General features: G+C 38.0%; 1 protein-coding gene across 2 annotated transcripts in view; it reads right to left on the bottom strand.

Moving 5' to 3' along the window:
* Positions 1-22,419, bottom strand: part of LOC111155895 (septin 10) — a 69,875-nt gene that overhangs the window by 29,960 nt on the left and 17,496 nt on the right. For both annotated transcript variants that reach the window (XM_022516354.1, XM_022516353.1), the window contains exons 2-4: positions 8,227-8,295; positions 1,953-2,073; positions 1,355-1,550 (exon numbers count right to left, since the gene is read on the bottom strand). In XM_022516354.1, coding sequence (XP_022372062.1) covers positions 1,355-1,550; positions 1,953-2,073; positions 8,227-8,295 — 386 coding nt within the window. The remainder of the gene's footprint in view (positions 1-1,354; positions 1,551-1,952; positions 2,074-8,226; positions 8,296-22,419) is intronic.

The raw sequence follows: 22,419 nt of genomic DNA, 5'->3' as shown, positions 1-22,419 counted from the left end.
ACTATGTATTTGTCAAAATTAACTGAGTTGTACACTTTAAAAAAAAACGCATTTTATTTATTCTGTGTAAATTATACATCAACAAAACTTTTTAAAAGAAACAGAAGAACTAAAAAAATATATAAATGTTACTATTTGTAGATTATACTATTATACGTACATAGAAAATCTACACAAATTTAGAGATGAATTTTTGGAATTAATCAGAGAATTTACAAAAGTCACTGTATGCAAAATCAATTATATTTCTAAACACCAAATAGAAAATGAAATATTTCTAAAAGATATCATCTATGAGAGCATCAAATATGCCAAATATCTAAGAATAAATTTAAGTAAAGATGTATAAGAGCTCTATATAGAAAACTATAAAAAATAAATTATGAAGATTTTTTAAGATTTTATTTATTTATTTGACAGAGATCACAAGTAGGCAGAGAGGCAGGCAGAGAGAGGAGGGAAGCAGGCTCCCCGCTGAGCAGAGAGTCCGATGCGGGGCTCGATCCCAGGACCCTGAGATCATGACCTGAGCTGAAGGCAGAGGCTTAACCCACTGAGCCACCCAGGTGCCCTGAAATTATGAAGATTTAAAGCAACTTGTCATAGGCCTTTGACTACCACTAATCTGCATCTTCTGGAAAGTCCACATAAATGTGCTGAAAGGCTCACGTTAAGTCACATAAAGGGAATCAATTATGCAAACTATTTCCCCTGTAAATCAAACTTTAGAAAATTAGAAATACACCTCTAACAATGAAAACATATGCATTTCAAAAAGAAAAAAGTTCTTGCTTAACCCCAACCTATTTCCCTGTTTCATATTTTGAATTTCATACACAATCTATAATCACTTTATAATACCATAGAAGAAAGAATGACATAATACAAATATAAATAATAATTTCAACTATCAAACTTTTCCTGCAATGCTTAATAGTGGACCTGGCTGATTTGCTTAGAATTTTACACACAGAAAAATTCATGCACCATGGATTTGGCCATTATATATTTGCCATTGTAGGTCTTACTTTTTTTTCCCTTCAACAAAGTAAGTCCTGCCTCAAAATTAGTACAAATCACTTATTATACACCAAACTGGAATATGAGGAAATAATTAAAACAATTTTTGCCCAAGTACACATTTTAATAATTTGAGTCAAATTATGCTAAAAAGAATTAAGACAACTGGGTAGAAAAATGTCAATTTGTTAAGAATAAAACATTGCTGATTTATTTAAAAAAATTAAAGTCTGGGAGGAAACGGTATGAATTTCCATAGTAGAAAACCAAATCATGCCTATTGAGAGAAGACAAATGTCTTGAAATAAGACAATTACAATAAGAAAACATGTACCTCTCTTCTTTGTTTATTTGGTCACCAAATCCCACTGTATTCACAATGGTCAATTTCAATTGAACATTACTTTCATGGAGTTCATATGTCTGAGCTTTAAGTTTAACATGTGGGTAAAAATGTGAGGATTCATGGTCTTCAAAATTAGTATTAAACAATGTGTCAATCAGAGTTGATTTTCCAATTCCAGTCTCCCCTGAAAGAAACAAAGGTACACTGTCACAGGTGTAGAGGACAAATGAGAAAAAAAAAAGAACTCTTAGACTGGTTTCAAGGATCCCAAATATTTCAAACATTCCAAAGACTGTGTTGTCTATGAAAGACATACAAGTTAAGGCTGGTCCACTGAGTCATTAGCAGAACATAAAAGTGAGTATATATGCTAAGTTACTCAGGACTCTGAAGAAAGCACTGAAATGTTTAAAGAACAAAAATGTTTAAAGCAGTACAGCAAAGAAAAAATTGATAGGATTTAAGTAACTGAAAAAATCTGCAATCATGATCTCAAATTAGTAACATGAGCATCATACTGCTTCCAAGAGTGAAGAGAACACAAGGAATATAAAGGAATAATTTAGAGGAAGAGCTTGCCACTTACCCACACAGAGAATATTAAAACAGAAGCCTTGCTGAATGGATCTATTGACCAGCTGATCGGGCAAACTCTCAAAACCAACATGGCCAGACATAGTTAAAGAACGAATATTTTCTTTTTTTTGCTGAAGGAAAACAAAGACAATAGCAATAATTTAAAACAACTAATTAAAATTGTTTTAAATTAAATTTAAAATTTTAATTATAATTCATTAAAGCAAAAAAACTTTTACTAAAATAGGATGCAGGCACATTTCAAAAGATAAATATAATTTACCAAAGAAACTAAAGATTTTATGATCATTAGACCTTCACCAAGATACAACCATATTAAGTAAATTTGTGAGAAACCTGATTCCAAACCCTGAAAACATATACGTTTCTTATTCTCTTCATACAATGAGAGTCCAGCATTACTTACAACATTCAAATACTTGATTTCCAAAAAATAGGAAATCATGTAAACTATGGCAGAGTCACTCACAAAATGGAATAAAGTTATTATAGGTGTTTATGTTAAGTATTTGGTAACTTAAATTTCACATTAAAATGTCACATGGGCTGCCTGGGTGGCTCAGTGGGTTAAACCTCTGCCTTCAGCTCAGGTCATGATCTCAGGGTCCTGGGATCGAGTGCCACATCGGGCTCTCTGCTAGGCAGGGAGCCTGCTTCCTCCTCGCTCTCTCGCTCTCTCTCTCTCCCTCTCTGCCTACTTGTGATTGCTCTCTGTCAAATAGATAAAATCTTTAAAAAAAAAAAAAAGTCACATGAAAAAACCACAATACATTATGCAGTTTTAGCTCCCAGTAATGGCAGAGTAACTTATGTCACCTGCTAATAACATTTATAATCTATTCTTCCAAGTCAGTGGAGTGCAACCAAAGTCCAATGGGCACTGGAGGGAATGAGACTCTTGGGAGTAGGAAACCATGTAAAGTGAGATGCACATTTTCTAGGTCTTTCTGAAGGCATACCCCAGTCACTGCTGCACAAAGAAGACAGACCTCAGGATGGGTTGAGAAGTTGGAAATAAGGGCAGGTGTATCAGCTGAAAATTGAAGAAGAAAATTATAAAAAGGAGGGAGTCCAAAATCTGCAAGTGCACTCCCCTCAAATCTCTGGTTGACTGCTGAACTGCACAAGTACAGGGGAAATACAAGGAGCCTAGCAAGGGGAAAATGGAAATTGGAAGGAGCTATGTAGAGTTTTCAAGAATGTCATCCCAGGGAGCTTGAAGTTTAACTCTGTAAATTAAAGAGGCTCAATAAACATTTCAGACTTTCCACTAAAAACCTGTATGTACCCTATTTTAGGAGTAAGGATCCCATCCCAGGAATCAGAAATGTTCCCTAGTACACAACTGAAATAGACCTGCCCTAACAAAGTATAAAACTAAGGCTCAACATGAACAATGCAACAAGCTAATAATTTACTGCCTGCTAGAACCAAGGTCAACACTCTTCAGAAGAAGAAATAAGAATCCAGCACCTCTACAATGTATCATCCGCACCATCTACTATACAATAAAAAATTACTATAGAGGAAGAAGCACAAAAATGTGACCCACAGTCAGGAGAAAAAAGTCAAAAGAAAGAGATCCACAAATGAACCAGATATTCAATCAGGTGATAAAAACTTTAAAAATTGACTATGACAAATATGCCGAAGAAGAAAAAAAATCCTCTTTTTCTACAGGAAAAGAAGATAGATATAATGGGTGGCGAGTTATAAGACAGATTTGAAAACTCTCAACAACAAAAGGCAACAAATGGGATTCCTAGAAGGAAAAATGCAACATCTAAAATAACCTACTGAACAGAATTAACAGCAGTTCAAACAATGGAAGGAAATATTTGTTCAATAGTTATATCCAAGTTAAATATCTTCATCAATCCAAGCTAAAAATATCTTATAGAAAAACTATAACTGTAATAGAGTCCAAAAAAACTGTGGGACAATATCAAATGGTCTTACATACCTGTAATTGGAATGCCATACAGAAAAGATGGGGAGAGACTGGGGGAGGGAAGGAAATATCCAAGTGATAGTGACTGAATTTTCTAAACATGAACTAAAACATGAACTAAAACCAATTTTCTAAACATGAACTAAGAGATCCAATTTAGCAAACTACAAACAGGAAAAAATCCAGAGAAACCCATAACTAGGCACATTAGAGCAAAATATTTCAAAACAAAGATAAACTTTATGAGCTACCAAATATGGGGAGACATATTACAGACAAGTGAAACATATAAAATGACTACAGGTTTCTCATAAACAACAATGCAAACCATAAGACAACAGAACATCAATAAAATGCCAAAAGAAACAAAAATGACAACCTAGAATTCCATAACCAATAAAAATATCGTTCACAAATGAAAGTCAAAGGAAGACATCTTCAGACCAAAAAAAAAAAATCTAAGAAAATTCACTAATAGCAGACCTAGACTATTAAGAAATGTTAAAAGTTATTCAAGAGAAAGGAAAATGACATCAGACCTATATAAAGAAATGAAAACTGCCAGAAAAGTAGAAATGTGGGTAATTGTAAGAGAATTTTTTTGTTAGTTTTAATTTCTTGAAAATATGATTGTTTAAAACAACAACAACAATGTATCACAGAGTTTGTAATCACAGAGAAGTAGAATGTATGATAGTGACAGCATAACAGATGGGAGAGGGAATGGAGAGCTACTGTTGTGAGGTTTCTATATTATACATGGACCATTATAATACTGTTTGAAGATATGTGTGATAAAGTAAAGCCTACACCAATTACTATTTTAAAGAAATAAAAGGCCAAAGAGATACAGACAGTAAGTCAATAGTAAAGATGAAATGCAATCATAAAAATAATCCAAAAGGCATAGAAGAAAGAAAAATGAAAGAACAAATGTGACAAAGAAAATAGCAGCAAACTGGCAGACTTAAACCTAGCCAAGTCTAAAATTAAATGTAAATGGTTTAAACCAGTGATATCCAACAGAACTTCCTATGATGGTAGAAGTGTTTTATATCTGAGCTGTGCAACAGGAATCCACCAGCCAGCCACAGGCAGATACTGAGCACTTCAAATGTGACTAATGCAACTGAGGAATTGATTTCTACATTTTATTAAACTGATTTAAATTTAAATAGCCACACATGGCTAGTGGCTACCATACTGGACAATGAATGTCTAAACATTTCAGGTTAAAAGAAGGAAATCATCAGACTGGATAAAAGAGTAAGACAACTCTATGACAATCTGGTTCTAAAATCTATATGGAAATGTAGGCAATTAGTAACAACTACAACAATTATGCAAAAGAACAAAGCTGAAGGACTTATACTACCTAATGATAAAGCTACAATCACCAGGAAGTATGATATTGTGACAACCTAATTATTTATCTATTTGTATGTTTCATCAAAATTAAAAACTTGTGGGGCGCCTGGGTGGCTCAGTGGGTTAAGCCTCTGCCTTCGGCTCAGGTCATGATCCCAGGGTCCTGGATCTAGCCCGGCATCGGGCTCTCTGCTCAGCAGGGGGCCTGCTCCGCCCCCCACCACCCCACCTGCCTCTCTGTCTACTTGTGATCTCTCTTTCTCTGTCAAATAAATAAATAAAATCTTTTTAAAAATTAAAATTAAAATTAAAAATTTTTTTTAAAAATTTAAAATTTGTGATCAGCAAGGAATATGTAAATCACAGATTGAAAGAAAATATTATATATTTGGCATATATACATGACAAAGCACTTATATTCAGAATATCTGAAGATTTCAAATGATTTAATAATAACAATCCACTTTTTAGAAAATGGGTAAAGACTCAAATAGAACTTCACAAAGACAGCCAAGCAAATGAAAGAGTGGTCAACAGTACCGGTTATCAAGGAAATGTGAATTAAAACTACAATAAGTTATCACTGAACACTCTCCAAAATGGCTAAATTTAAAAGCCTGATAATATCAAGTATTAGATATTATGAAGTGGAACTCTGATAAATTTGCTGGTGTGAAAGCAAAATGGTACAGGCACTTTGGATAACAGGTGGGCAGTTTCTTATAAAGTTAAAACATACTACTATACAACCAAAAAACTCCACCTGTTGGTACCCAAGGTAAATAAAAATACACATGAATGTTCTTGGCAGCTTTAGTCCAAATAGTCAAAAACCAGAAAGAACCCAATACCCAACAATCGATGAAGAGAGAAATAAAATGTAGTATATCCATACAATGGAATACCAAACTACTGATATATGCCACAATATGCCTAAGTCTCAAAAATTAAGTGATTTATTTACTGTGATTTGACTAAAAAAGTATTTTTTTCATATATTCTCATATATATGAATATGGATAAAAATCTTTCAAAGGGTAGCGACAGACTATGGAGAGTGGTTATTACTGGGGAATGGACTTGGAAGTTGAGAGAGTGTTCTGGGAGGTACAGGTGAGAAAGATTCACTTTTAACACTGTACGGTGGATAAAATTCTAACATGGACCCCATGACGGATGGCCCCTTCTATTTTTTTCAATCAAACACTAATCTACATGATGTTATGAATTTTGTAGGTGTAATTTTTGTAGGTGTAATTAAGGTTACAAAATCAGTTAACCTGAGAAAGGGAGATTACCCTGGGTGGGGCTGACCTAATCAGGTGAGCCCTTAAAAAGGACCAGGAGCTTCCAGGTGAAAGAGATTTGAAACCTTAAGGGGATTTGATAGTTGGGTTCTCCCCTCTTGTATGGATGACAGAGAGCAATTTGTTATGGGGCAACAGAAAACTAGTATACTATATTCTCTTTTCTACCCTTTGAATCCCTTTTAGTCACATTTGTTGAGAGAGAAGAAATACTATGCTTCCTAGTCATGAAAGTGTTCAAGAAGATTAGAGTAATACTTGTTAGAGTTTTTACGTGATAAACACATACTTATCAGATAAAAGTTGAATTAAATGACCTATAGAATTCCTTCCTGTTCTAAAGTTATAAGATTTTAGGGTCATGTTAACAGAAGCTTTCCAAAAAAAATGTGGTGGTGGTCACCACAATTTAGTGAAGAGGGGCCAGAGAAAATGACGATTAAGCAATGACTACTCAGTGGATTAGTCACTAAAGTATTACTAGTGACTGTGACAGTAGTTTCAGCAGAGCAAGGTGTTAGAAAGCAGATAAAGAGTAATTCCAAAGGTCTGCCAGGTGATAAAGATGGGGCAGACTACTATTACCAAAGAGAGAAAAAAGATAAAAAGAACAGTAGTTTGGCAGTCAAACTACAATTTACCAAAACTGTGGGGCCTTTGGGGCGCCTGTGTGGCTCAGTGGGTTAAGCCTCTGCCTTCGGCTCAGGTCATGATCTCAGGGTCCTGGGATCAAGTCCCGCATTGGGCTCTCTGCTCAGCGGGGAGTCTGCTTCCCACTCATCTCTGCCTGCCTCTCTGCCTACTTGTGATCTCTCTGTCAAATAAATAAATAAAATCTTAAAAAAACACACACACACAAAACTGTGGGGCCTTTAGCATGTGTGAAGGAAGAGGGGAAAACAAGAAGAGGCTTAATGGGCACAGAACTAAGAAAATAATTTAATCTTACTGAATTATCCAAGCTAGTATTTGTGATTTTCGTTTTTTTTTTTTTAAAGATTTTATTTATTTATTTGACAGAGAGAGTGAGACAGCACAAGCAGGGGGAACAGCAGAGGAAGAGAAAGAAGCAGGCTCTCCGGTGAGCAGGGAGCCCAATGCGGGGGATCACAACCAGAGCCAAAGGCAGATGCTTAACCTGTTTTTGCAATTTTCTGTTTAAAGAATCATCAACTCACCTTCACCAAGTTAAATTTACCTCTCTTTTTAAATATAAATTTTAATATGAATTACCAAAACACACCCCTCCTATGCAGGGACACTTAGAAGAACCTTTAAGGGCTGATCTGGCACTCAGGCAAGCCATCTGACAGGGCCATCCAGTGAATTCCTACATTCTGTTATTAAAGGAGTTCTCTCCAAACACCAAGTTCTGCAAGTACGCCCCATTAAAGCAGTGCTAGTCTTCCTACTGAATGCGGTGGAAGCAGCCAGAGTTTTAATTTGCTTCATGTCCCTTAGGAAAGAGACACTGAAAACACTCAACAATTATTTAAACTGATTTTTAATTTCAATCAACACAGAAGTTAATTTATATTCAAGGTACAAACAAAAGTCTGTCAGGTCTCTGAGTAGTTATTTTGAAAACCTAGAGGTGTGCAGAGTACAATATGGATCTATTTAAAAGATATACTCACTTTCTGTTCATCATCAGATACTTGTGAGGACAGACAGGTTGTTTTTGTTGGCATGTGAGACTGAAAGAGCTGAAAAAGAAAAAAAATTAAAATAGATATTAGTTCAAAAAACCTTGTATCTAAATAATATATCTATGTTAAGAAGGAATTGTAATATTATCATTATCATCAAGTTTTGACTTGCAATCTATACAACTGACTCATACTTAAAACCATGATTTTCTTACTGCATAAATACATGCAAAAGTAAATAATATATAATAGTCAACATATACATCAACATACTTACCCAAACATGCAAAAATACTGTAGAAGAGTAAACTCCCATTTATAACCAGGAAGACAAAGAACATTACTTTTATTTAAAAGACTTAATAGTGGGGTGCCTGTGTGGCTCAGTTGGTTAAGCCTCTGCCTTCAGCTCAGGTCATGATCCCAGAGTCCTGGGATCAAGTCCCACATCGGGCTCTCTGCTCAGCAGGGAGCCAGCTTCCCCCCACCCCACCCCCGTCTGTCTCTCTGCCTACTTGTGATCTCTCTGTCAAATAAATAAATAAAATCTTAAAAAAAAAAAAAAAAGACTTAATAGTGGAACCAGAAAATACCCTGGATAGCCAAAGAAATGTTGGGGCGGCGGAGGGGGTAGGATACTGAAGCTGGAGTCATCACAGTTCCAGATTTCAAGCTGCGGCGGAGGGGGTAGGATACTGAAGCTGGAGTCATCACAGTTCCAGATTTCAAGCTGTATTACAAAGCTATGATCATCAAGACAGTATGGTTCTGGCATAAAAACAGACACACAGATCAGTGGAACAGAACAGAGAACCCAGAAATGGACCCTCAACTCTGTGGTGAACTAATCTTCGACAAGGCAGTAAAGAATATCCAAACGGTCTTGGGAAAACTGGACCATGACACACAAAGAATGAAACTAGACCACTTTCTTACAACATACATAAAAATAAACTCAAAGTGAATAAGAACCCAATTGTGAGACACAAATCCATCAAAATTCTAGAAGAGGGGGGAGACAAGATGGCGGGGAAGTAGGAGGAGGTGCCATTTCAACCTGCCCTAATGTGAGCTTATTACCTACCAAAGAAGTCTGATCACCCATGAAATCAGCCTGAGATTAGAATTATATACTTCTGGATCTCTATGGGGGCAAAAGACACCAGTGGGCAGGTAAAGCGCAGTGGGAACATCGGACTGACATCGGAAGATAAACAAAAGGGGGAGGGAGCCACCAGAAGCCACCCATTGGAAAGTAATACACCAATACGAGAATGCTCTGTGATTGGGGACCAGCATTAACTTCGAGTATGGTTGAAAGCACTCAAAAAGAGCAAAGGATCATTGGGGGAAAATTGTGGGAATCGGGACAGTTAGGGACAGGGGCTTAAGTCCCCCAGACCCAGGAAAGTCATTGCTGGCACTGAGCCAGAGACAGTGTGGCAAAGAAGCCAGGTCTTCGTCCCTGAGCCACCATCATGCCTGAGAGCACCTGGGTGGCAGCACCCGCGAGGGTGAGAGAGCCTCAACAGCGGGCAGAAACACAGCCCTTTGCACTCTCCACTCGCAAGCCACGCAACCAGAGTCGGAGTTGGGCCCCACACCCTCCCCTGAGAGGTGTGTGCAGATGCCAGCCTGCACAACCACAGACTTTTTGCACTCCCCATGCGCGTGCCCTGTGACCAGAGTCTGAGTTGTGCCCCACAGCCTCCCCTGAGAGAGCTGCGTGCAGGCACCAGCCCACGCTCTCTCCAACTCGGAGAGTCTGAGCACTCCCAGCCCAGGCCGGCGGGAAAACCTCAGTGTGCTCTCTCTGCTTGGGATTTCTATGGCGGTCCGGCCCTGCCCAGACAGCCGCAGTTAGTATTTCTCATGGTTTTAGGTACAAGCGGGAGTTCCTGTGACCCCAGAGACCGTGACTGGGAACATGCTCTGCTAATGGCAGAGGGGGAATTTATGTGCTCTGGAACACCCAGAGGGGAACAGACTGAGGCTTCTCTCTGAGAGGAAGGTCTGGGTGCAGTTTGTTTCCTCTAAACCTCCAAAAACCATCAAAAGCTGCCAAGGGGAGAGAAAACAAATGAACAAACCACCAAAAATCCTCCAGAGAACAAAAGCCTGAAAAAGTGGTTTCCTCAGAGCCCACCACCTTGATGGGGGCAGGAGGACATAACTCCAGCAAGATTCTCTGAAAAACCACGCAGCAGGCCCCTCCCCCAAAAAGCCAACCAAAAAAAAAAAAAAAAAAAAAAAAAGACAAGAGGACAACCACCACTAACCTATTTACCATCACAGTGAGCTGTCCACTATATCAAATTCCATAATAACCTTTTCACCTGAACTTTTTGATACATATACCTGTGTTTTTCTTTTACTTTTCTATTTTTTAATTTAATTTTATTTGTTTATTCTTTTTTTTTTTTAATATTCCTATAGACTTAAGCTTCAAGCTAATCCCCTTTCCCCAATCAATGCTACCCTTATAGGTAAACCAGTTTCTAATCTCCCTTTATCTTAGGAAAGTTGAGTCCTTTAACAAAGATATCAAAATACATCCAGGAAGAATCAAAATAACCTTCTTCGCCCACATTGAGAATTTATAATCACTCTCCCATCTTTTCTTCTGCCAGTGTTTCTGTGTATTTGCTTTTATCCTGGTAGTATATAAATCTTACACTTGAGGTTCTTTTTGATGAGCTTCTTTTTTTTGTTTGTTTTTATTTATTTTTCTCTTGTCATCTACTTTTGTCAGTCTTTTTCTTTGTCTGTTTTTGTTTCTATATTTCATAAATCTTACCTTGGGGCCCATTTGGGCTGGGCATTCTCTTTTATTTTATCTTTCTTTTTTTCCCTGTCTCTCTCTCTTTTTTTCTTTTTTCTTTCTTTTGGGTGGGGACTCTTGATTGCTCAGAAGCGTTCCAGGGTGCACCTTGCCTGCACCACGGTCGATACATTCAGCTACACATCCATTCAGCCATCTCTCACCAAAATGACTAGAACGAAGAATGCCCAACAGAAGAAAAGTACAGAGACTGGGCCTTCTGCAACAGAGCTATTAGATATGGACATAGACAGTATGTCGGAAAGGGAATTCAGGCTAACAATTATCCAGGCAATAGCTAGGTTGGAGAAAGCCTTTGATGACAAAATGGAATTGATTAGAGCAGAACTGAAAGCCACCAGGGATGATGTTCACAATGTTCTCAATGAGTTCCAATCTAATCTAAATTCTCTAAAAGCCAGGGTAACTGAGTCAAAAGACAGAATTAGTGATCTGGAGGACAAACATATAGAGAAAAAGGATCAGGAGGAAGCCTGGAATAAACAACTTAGAGCCATGAAAACAGAATTAGGGAAATAAATGACGTCATGAAACATTCCAACATCAGAATTATTGGAATCCCTGAGGGGGAGGAGAAAGAAAAAAGACTAGAAGATATAGTTGAACAAATTCTCCACGAAAATTTTCCCAATCTTGCGAATGGAACCAGCATTCATGTACTAAAGGTAGAAAGGTCTGTCCCCAAGACCACAGAATCTAGAAAGACCTCAAGACACCTGATAGTGAAAATGATGAATCATAATTGTAAATAGGAGCTCTTGAAAGCAACGAGGTACTTTCCTCCTTAGGTACGGAGGAAAGCCCATCAATATAACATCAGACCTGTCCACAGGAAGCTGGCAAGCCAGAAAGGGCTGGCAAGACGTATTCAGGGCACTAAATGAGAAGAACATGCAGCCAAGAATACTTTATCCAGCAAGACTGACATTCAAAATGGATGGAGAGATAAAGAGTTTCCAAGACCGGAAAGGTTTAAAGGAATATGCGACCACCAAGCCGACACTGCAGGAAATATTAAGGGAGGTTCTATAAAAGAGGAAAAATCCTCAGAATACTATTTAACAGAAATATATGGAGACAATCTATAGAAACAAAGACTTCACCGATAACACGATGTCAATAAAAATGTATCTCTCAATAATCACTCTCAACGTGAATGGCCTAAATGCGCTCATAAAATGACACAGGGTTGCAGATGGCATAAAACAACAGGACCCATCCATATATTGTCTATAAGAGATCCATTTCGAACCTAAGGATACACCCAGACTGAAAGTGAAGGGATGGAGAAGCCTCTTTCATGCCAATGGGCCTCGAAAGAAGGTTGGGGTAGCGATTCTCATATCAGACAAATTAGATTTTAAACTAAAGACTGTAGTCAGAGATACAGAAGGACACTACATCATTCTTAAAGGGACTATCCACCAAGAAGATCTAACAATTGTAAATATTTATGCCCCCAATATGGGAGCAGCCAATTACATAAGAAAACTGTAAATCAAGATAAAGAGTCACATTGATATGAATACAGTAAAATAGTAAGAGATCTTACATGCCACTCTCAGTAATAGATCATCAAGCAGAAAATCAATAAAGAAACAAGAGTGTTGAATGACACATTGGACCAGATGGACCTCACAGATAGGTATAGAACATTCCATCCTAAAACAACAGAATACTCATTATTCTCGAGTGCACATGGAACCTTCTCCAGAACAGACGACCTACTGGGTCACAAATCAGGACTCAACCGATACCAAAAGACTTAAGATTATTCCCTGCATATTCTCAGATCGCAATGCTTTGAAACTGGAGCTCAATTACAAGGAAAAGTTTGGAAGGAACTCAAACACCTGGAACCTAAAGACAATCTTACTTAAGAATGCTGGGATCAACCAGGAGATCAAAAGAGAACTTAAACAATTCATGGAAACCAATGAGAATGAAGACACTTCGGTCCAAAACCTATGGGATGCAGCAAAGGCGGTCCTAAGGGGGAAATACGTAGCCATCCAAGCCTCCCTCCAAAAAATGGAAACATCCAGAATACACCAGCTGTCTCTACACCTTAAGAACTGGAGAATCAACAAAAAATTAAGCCAACTCCACACACAAGCAGGGAAATAATCAAGATTAGAGCAGAGATCAATGAGATAGAAACTAGAGATATAGTAGTACGCATCAATGAAACTAGACGCTGGTTTTATGAAAGAATCAATAAGATCGATGAACCACTGGCCAAACTAATCTAAAAGAAAAGAGAGAAGGCCCAAATTAATAAAATTATGAAAGAAAAGGGAGAGATCACAACTAACACCAAGGAAATAGAAACAATCATCAGGAGTTACTATCAACAGTTATATGCCAATAAGCTAAGCAACCTAGATGAAATGGATGCATTCCTGGAAAACTATAAACTTCCAAAACTGAACCAGGAAGAAAGTGACAACCTGAATAGACTGATTCTAGTAACGAGATTGAAGCAGTGATCAAAATCCTCCCAAAAAACAAGAGCCCAGGACCTGAGAGATTCCCGGGAATTCTACCAAACTTTCAAAGAAGAAATAACACCCATTCTCCTGAAGCTGTTTCAAAAAAATTGAAGCAGAAGGAAAACTTCTAGACTCTCTTTATGAAGCCAGCATTACCCTGATCCTCAAACCAGGCAAAGACCACACCAAAAAGGAGAATTTCAGACCAATATCCCTGATGAATAGGGATGCTAAGATTCTCAACAAGATCCTAGCTAATAGGATCCAACAGCTCATTAAAAAGATTATCTACCATGACCAGGTGGGATTCATCCCTGGGTTGCAAGGATGGCTCAACATTTGCAAATCAATCAATGTGATAGAACAAATCAGTAAGAGAAGAGAGAAGAACCACATGGTCCTCTCAATTGATGCAGAAACAGCACTTGACAAAATCCAGCATCTGTTCCTAATTAAAACGCTTCAAAGTACAGGGATAGAGGGAACATTCCTGAACTTCATAAAATCTATCTATGAAAAACCCACAGCAAATATCATCCTCAATGGGAAAAAGCTCACAGCCTTCCCGTTGAGATCAGGAACATGACAAGGATGCCCACTCACATCACTCTTGTTCGACATAGTATTAAAAGTCCTAGCAACAGCAATCAGACAACAAAGAAAAATAAAAGGTATTGAAAATGGCAATGAAGATCTTTGCAGATGACATGATACTGTATATGGAAAACCCAAAAGACTCCACCCCCAAACTACTAGAACTCATACAGCAATTCAGTAATGTGGCAGGATACAAAGTCACTGTATAGAAATCAGTTTCTTTCTTATACACTAACAATGAAAATACAGAAAGGGAAATTAGAGAATCGATTCCATTTACCACAGCACCAAGAACTATAAGATACCTGGGAATAAACCTAACCAAAGAGGTAAAAGATCTGTATTCGAGGAACTACAGAACACTCATGAAAGAAATTGAAGAAGACATAAAAAGATGGAAGACCATTCCATGCTCTTGGATCAGAAGAATAAACATTGTTAAAATGTCTATACTGCCTAGAGCAATCTATACTTTTAATGCCATTCCGATCAAAATTCCACCGGTATTCTTCAAAGAGCTGAAGCAAATAATCCTAAAATTTGTATGGAACCAGAAGAGGTCCCGAATTGCTAAGGAAATGTTGAAAAAGAAAAACAAAACTGGGGGCATCATGTTGCATGATTTCAAGCTTTACTACAAAGCTGTGATCACCAAGACAGCATGGTACTGGCATAAAAACAGACACATAGACCAGTAAGCCCAGATATGGACCCTCAACTCTACGGTAAAATAATCTTCGACAAAGCAGGAATGAATATACCACGGAAAAAAGACAGTCTTTTCAATAAACGGTGCTGGGAAAATTGGACAGCTATATGTAGAAGAATGAAACTCGACCATTCTTTTACACCATACACAAAGATAAATTCGAAATGGATAAAAGATCTCAACGTGAGGCAAATAATCATGTCAAACAATGGGTAGAAGACATGAACAGACACTTCTCCAATGAAGACACACAAATGGCTAACAGACACATGAAAAAATGTTCATCATTACTAGCCATCAGGGAGATTCAAATTAAAACCACATTGAGATACCACCTTACACCAGTCAGAATGGCCAAAATTAGCAAGACAGGAAACAACGTGTGTTGGAGAGGATGTGGAGAGAGGGGAACCCTCTTACACAGTTGGTGGGAATGCAAGTTGGTGCAGCCACTTCGGAGAACTGTGTGGAGATTCCTCAAGAAATTAAAAATAGAGCTTCCCTATTACCATGCTATTGCACTACTGGGTATTTACCCCAAAGATACAGATGTAGTGAAAAGAAGGGCCTTCTGTACCCCAGCGTTCATAGCAGCAATGGCCACGGTCGCCATACTGTGGAAAGAACCAAGATGCCCTTCAACGGACAAATGGATAAGGAAGATGTCGTTCATATACACTATGGAGTATTATGCCTCCATCAGAAATGATGAATACCCAACTTTTGTATCAACATGGACGGGACTGGAAGAGATTATGCTGAGGGAAATAAGTCAAGCAGAGAGAGTCAAGTATCATATGGTTTCACTTATTTGTGGAACATAAGAAATAACACGGAGGACATGGGGAGACAGGAGAAGGGAGTTGAGGGAAACTGGAGGGGGATATGAACCATGAGAGACTATGGACTCTGAAAAACAATCTGAGGGTTTTGAAGGGGCGGGGGTGGGAGGTTGGGGGAGCCTGGTGGTGGGTATTATGGAGGGCACATATTACATCGAGCACTGGATGTGGTGCATAGACAATGAATTCTATTACACTGAAAAGAAATTTTTTTAAAAAATCCTATTAGAGAACACAGGTAGCCACCTCTTTGACCTTAGCCACAGCAACTTCTTAGACATGTCTTTCAAAGCAAGGGAAACCAAAGCAAAAATGAGCTATTGGGACTTCATTAAGATAAAAAGCTTTTTACACAGCAAAGGAAACTGTTGACAAAACTAAAAGGCAACTTATGGAAGGGGAGAAGATACTTGCATCTGTCTTATCAGATAAAGGGCTAGTATGCAAGATCCATAAACTTACCGAACTCAACACCCCCCAAAAAACAAAAAATCCAGTGAAGAAATGGGCAGAAGATATGAACAGACATTTCTCCAAAGAAGACATACAAATGACCAATAGACACTTGAAAAAAATGGTCCACATCACTCAGCATCAGGAAAATATAAACCCAAACCACCTGACAGATGTGAAATACCATCTCACACCTGTCAGAATGGCTAAAATGAACAACTGAGAAAACCCCAGATATTGGCGAAGATGCGGAGAAAGGTGAACCCTCTTACACCACTGGTAGGAATGCAAACTGGTATAGCCATTCTGGAAAACAGTATGGAGGTTCCTCAAAATGCTACAAATAGAGCTATCCTAGGGGTGCCTGGGTGGCTCAGTGGGTTAAAGCCTCTGCCTTCCGCTCAGGTCATGATCCCAGGGTCCTGCGATCGAGCCCCACATCGGGCTCTCTGCTCAGCAGGGAGCCTGCTTCCCTTTCTCTCTCTGCCTGCCTCTCTGCCTACTTGTGATCTATCTGTCAAATAAATAAATAAAATCTTTAAAAAAAAAAAATAGAGCTACCCTAAAACCTAGCAATTATACTTCTAGGTACTTTTCCAAAGGATACAAATATAGTGATTCGAAGGGGAACATGCACCCCAATGTTTACACCACCAATGTCCACAACAGCTAAACTATGGAAAGAGCCCAGATGTCCACGGACAGATGAATGGATAAAGAATATATAAACACATCACATTTATATATATATAATACATTTATATATATATATGTGTGTGTGTGTGTGTGTGTGTGTGATGTGTTTATACACACACAGACATATATGGACATGGATGGAAGCAGAGGGTATTATGCTAAGTGAAATAAGTCAATCAGAGAAAGGCAATCATCATATGATTTCCCTCATACGTGGAATTTAAGAAACAAAACAGAGGAGCATGAAGGAGGGAGGGAATAATAAAACAAGACATAATCAGAGAGAGAGACAAACCATAAGAGACTCTTAAACATAGTTAACAAACTGAGGGTTGATGGAGGGGAAGATGGGGTAACTGGGTGATGGTCCTTAAGGAGGACACTTGATGAAATGAGCACTGGGTGTTATAGGCAACTGATGAATCACTAAATTCTACCTCTGAAATTAATAATAAACTATATGTTAAGTTGAATTTAAATTAAAAACTTTTAAAACTGAAAGACTTTACAGGATTAAAAAGGGAAAAAAGCTATTTCACTAAAAAATATTCTAGGAGCCAAGAAGATACTCAAGATTGGTATATTCCACAGTAGCATGCCAGGGTAAATACAAATGTTAATGATCCAATTTCAGTATAGTTAGGAAAATAAGTATTTAAAAATCTGAACAAGTCCCTTAGTTATCCAATTAAAACAGAAGTAATTATCATTTATAGGATTCCTGTCATATGCCAATCACTATATAGCTCATTAAGTACACTTCTTATTTAAGTACATTTCTTAGTTTCTGAGCTATACATATATTTTTTTAAATTTTATTTATTTATTTGGCAGAGATCACAAGTAGGCAGAGAGGCAGGCAGAGAGGGGGGAAGCAAGCTTCTTGCTGAGCAGAGAGCCCAATGTGGGGCTCGATCCCAGGACCCTGGGATCATGACCTGAGCCAAAGGCAGAGGCCTTTACCCACTAAGCCACCCAGGTGCCCCTGAGCTATACATATTCTCATTCCCACAGCCTACATGAGAAAATTAGGATCCTGAAAGGTTCCATAACATACCCCAAATCACAAAAGCCAGTTAGCCATAGACATAGGTCTGATCTGCCTGTGAAGCTGATGTTCCTTCCACTACTGTCCCAATTTGTTTGGATATAAACCAAACAAATGTTCACTATTTTCAACAGTGAGGAATGGGGGAAGAAAAGTACAAGAGAAGTGGGAATTTCAAAGCAATGCTGCCCCAATAATTGCTATTGTACTTTTGAGTGCAGCACAAGATACTAAGGAAATGTGGCATTTTTTAAAAAGTAGCATCGTATGGATATAGTAAGAAAAATGTAAACAATGCCAGTAAGGAAATAGTGCAAAATAAGTTCCTCTTCTATCCTTGATTTACTAGTACCTCAACAGACCTATGTATCTTTCCAGAGAAAGACCATGCATGTTATGAGCGTATGTGAATAAGCAGGTGTCTTAATTTAAAAAAAAAAACAAAACGGCAGTGGCCTATTGCTCTGCATTGTGGTATTTGCCCTTAATCTCTCATGGAGACTGTTCCACTGTTAGGCAGATCTACTTCATTCCTTCAGTAATATAGTATTTTGTTTTATATATGACAATATATGTGGATCTCTTTATTTAAGCAGTCCCTAGTCTTTAATTACAATAAACTATACTGTAATGAACAGCTTTGACCACATGTATGATGAAAGGGAGAATCTTACCACTGCAGCAAGAGAATAGTGGTTTTGGCACCTTAAAGTACCCCCCCACACACACACACACACATTGGGATTATGAATGCAATCTCACAGATACACAGGTGTGGATCATGACTGGATTTTACAGAATGCTAACAATCTCCCTCTGTACATTCTGGGTAATATAAGCTATTGAAGCAAGTCTTGTAACTTAATTACTACATATACAGTGTTTCCAAATCCTGAGTACCTAACTGAACACATTGTTTCAACATGAAATGACTCTTGTCCTCTTGTCAGTTGGAAGATGTCCTTATATAAAGCACACAAAAGTTCTGTGATGAATACTTAGGTACTGGCTGTATTTTCACAATTTAAAAAAGTGAAAAATATACAAGCACATCAAATTGGCTTATGGTTTTGTTTTTTAACTATGCATACTTCACCTTATTCCCTCCAGCCAGCTCCTCTGTCCCTAGTCATTGTGTGCCATATAGGCAGTAGCTCATGTCCCTCTCCTATGCCAGAACACAGAAGTAAGAGCAAAGAAGAGCAGTGGTAGTTATGGAGATGTGGAAACCGAGATCATTAAAGGCCAAAGCAGTTTTCAGAGAAGACCATGATATTGCAATGAGTCAGGAAAAGTGGTATATATAGCAAGAAAGAAGGTGGCATTTAGGGTAGGAAAAAAAAAAATCCCTGAGTACCAGAAGGAGGTAGAATTTAGTATCTGGAGAAAGAAAACAGCGAATATAAGAGTTTCGTGGAAGGAAAAAAAACTTCATTGGTTTCCTACTGTAGTTACGAATAAGGTTATAAATGAGGTTGAGAAACTGATTACGTACAACAGATAGGTATCTGACTGAGGAATTTTGAAGTGTCCATCTCAAGAGTCTGACTTGTTGGTAAAGGCAAAGAAGTGCCACAGAAAGTAACTGTTTGGGGGCCCTGTTTAGAGTCTTGCCTTAGACACACTCAGTGAGAGAGTAGAACAGTCCATGGCCCGTGCTACTTCCTGATGTCAAAAAATTATGGTAAGAAAACTTCACAGTTTTAACATAATGACTAGCATATTTTTGTTAAATACTTGCTGAGTTAGCACTTTGGTTGATAAGTAAAATATGCTTAAAAAATGGGATAGGTTTTATACTAGTTCATCATTAAAATTTTGACTAATAAAACCTCAGTTATATTTCTGTCATTTATGTAAGTTCATTTCAAATCTGCTTTTGATTGTTCATTTCCTGTGTTTCTGAATACTTGCCAAAAAAAGTCCACTTAATATCTCTGTAGATAAATGTTTTGATCAGGAAGTATGAATGAGTCACATAGAAGTATTAAAAATAGTTGTTTTTAATATTCCCACTGTCACTACCTGACTAGTCATATTTCCAAAACAAGTTTTAGAATAAAGTTTTTAACAAATTAACAAGACATTACTGGAGGTAAAATAACACGGTGACAAGAGCTGACCAATTCCCTCTAGTGGCAAACGCTAAGCTAAAAAAAATTAGAAGATTTCCAGTCTGCAATACCAATGATCACTTACTATGTGTAAATCACTGTGCTGGGTACTGGGGTCTCAGGAGGAATAAGACAGAGTCCTTGATCTTAAGAACTTACCTCAGAGAAATACAAAGCCATTGATCAATCTCATTCCAAGGAAGACTACAAAAATCACCACCTATACTTGGTTACTCAGTTTGCTTTTCTATAGTTTTTACTTTATTTTAAATACATATACAGATCATACACAAGCACATAAAAAATTTAGATCTACACACTACCTACATGGAAAAAAAAAAAAAAACAACATACAGTACCTTTAACTCCTGGCAAAGTCTAACACACTTTTTTAAAGTTGTAATATATAATGAATCATAAAAAAGGGGGCCATAACATTTTGGAGCAGCTGGAGGAAGAGATGGGCGCTCTACTTTCTTCAAAATTTCAGTTTGGGGAGTATGGGCAATACAACAGAGGTGGGTCTTATTCTGGGGTCCTGCGGGAGACATACAATAGATGACCTTTTTCCTATCAGCCAATTACAGGGAAACATTTGGTGATTCTTTCACAATAGAACCTCAGATAACAAGTTTCCTTACTTGTAAACATTTTGAAACTGCCCCTCTCTCTAGGTATAACAATGAAATGTGACTTGGCTTTATCACAGCTTCATTTTAACTTTATTGTCCCACATTTTTTTTCTTTATAAAATTAATCCAAGAAATAGAACCAAACTTTTCAAATTGTTCCCTGGTGTTTCCTGGAGTTCTTCAGGAGAAACGGGTCGGGGGGGGGGGGGGGAGTAAGAGAGAATGAAAAGCGGAGAGTGGTCAAAATAATTACCTGAGCCTATTTTATGGGTTTAAGATGACAGAGTTCTTTGACTTAAAATAATATTTTACAAGATTCCACGAACTCATTATTTAAAATCATTTTATTAACTCTTCAGGTTAAGGAATCTTAAACTTAAGAGCGCCAATCTAAACTTTTCCTAAAAACAAGTAATAATGACATTACCTGATTCTAGAAGTGGATGCTAATTACAACCCAGGGGGGGAAAGAAAGAATTCAGATGAAACCAGTAAGACTGGAGAGCATAAGGCAAAGCAATACAGCAGCCCCGTGTGTGCATATCCCACTTGGATTTCCCCCAGGGCAGTCTCAGTTTAAGGCAGCTTGGGGTAGTCAAATTTCCATCAAAATATCACCTCAGTGTTACCATCATCTCCAACAAATATAAAAATTAGAGGATAACTACAAAGTCTAAAATTCAGCCTCAGAAGATCAAGACATGGAAATTCTTGAAATTCATGTAATAGTTAGGGGTATCAAGCTTAACAAAAGCTTACAGTAATTAGAAGGCCGCTTAAAATAATAAATACAATTTATTTTGAAATTATTTCTCTCCCTTTAATTAGAAATGGGAGTATTTTATGTTTATTATATGAAAAAATACCATTCCTTATTGTGTCATTTTTTAATAACACTGCAATGAACATCCCTCTTGTGGTACACTACTTAGATTTCCCTTCTAGCAAGAACCTGCCCTTTGAGTACAAAGAATGCAGCTGGCTGACAGCCTCCAGCTACGGATGGAGCCTTCAGGATCTGCCTAGTACTCTTCTGGAGACCAATCCTCCCTGGAAGCCCCTAGCCCAGGACTGAGCACAGTGAGGGTGTCAGGACCTGGCCCCCTCTGTGCTAGATGGGCAGCCCTAACAGTCAAGAGAGCTTTCCACTGCTTTGGCCCAGACTCTGCCAGACCTGCATGGCGTCTGAGGCTCTCTCCATCAGGTTCTAGCTTCCCAGCTTCTTTCCTTTCACAGCTGGCTGTCTGCAACTGCATCAGAGACTGAAGGCTCTTCCTTTCCAGTCCTGTTTCCTCCTTTCTGTTCTCCACTCCCTACCTCCTATCCCCAATCTACCTCTAACACTCCTAAGTTGAGCATCTGCTTCTTGGAGGAGCCAAAGGGCAATAGCTGTATAAGCATCAATCATTTTGTGCATTTGATAATTTCCTCATGATAAATTCCTAGAATATAATTATTGGTCAAAGGTACGAACATATTGCCAAAGTGCCCCTCAAAAAGGCTATACCTGGGGCACCTGGGTAGCTCAGTGGGTTAGAGCCTCTGCCTTCAACTCAGGTCATGATCCCAGAGTCCTGCATTGGGCTCTCTGCTCAGCAGGGAGTCTTATTCTCACTCTCTCTCTGCCTGCCTCTCTGCCTACTCATGATCTCTGTCAAATAAATAAATAAAATCTTAAAAAAAAAATACCTACTCACATTTCTAAAACTCGTATGTTCAAAAATATAAACAAAAACCAAAAATCGAAATTGGTATG

Source organism: Enhydra lutris, unplaced genomic scaffold (assembly GCF_002288905.1).
Source record: "Enhydra lutris kenyoni isolate GAN:26980312 unplaced genomic scaffold, ASM228890v2 scaffoldscaffold44, whole genome shotgun sequence".
Taxonomy (NCBI): Eukaryota; Metazoa; Chordata; class Mammalia; order Carnivora; family Mustelidae; genus Enhydra; species Enhydra lutris.
The sequence above is the reverse complement of the archived record's forward strand: the minus strand, read 5'-3'. Positions and strand labels throughout refer to the sequence as shown.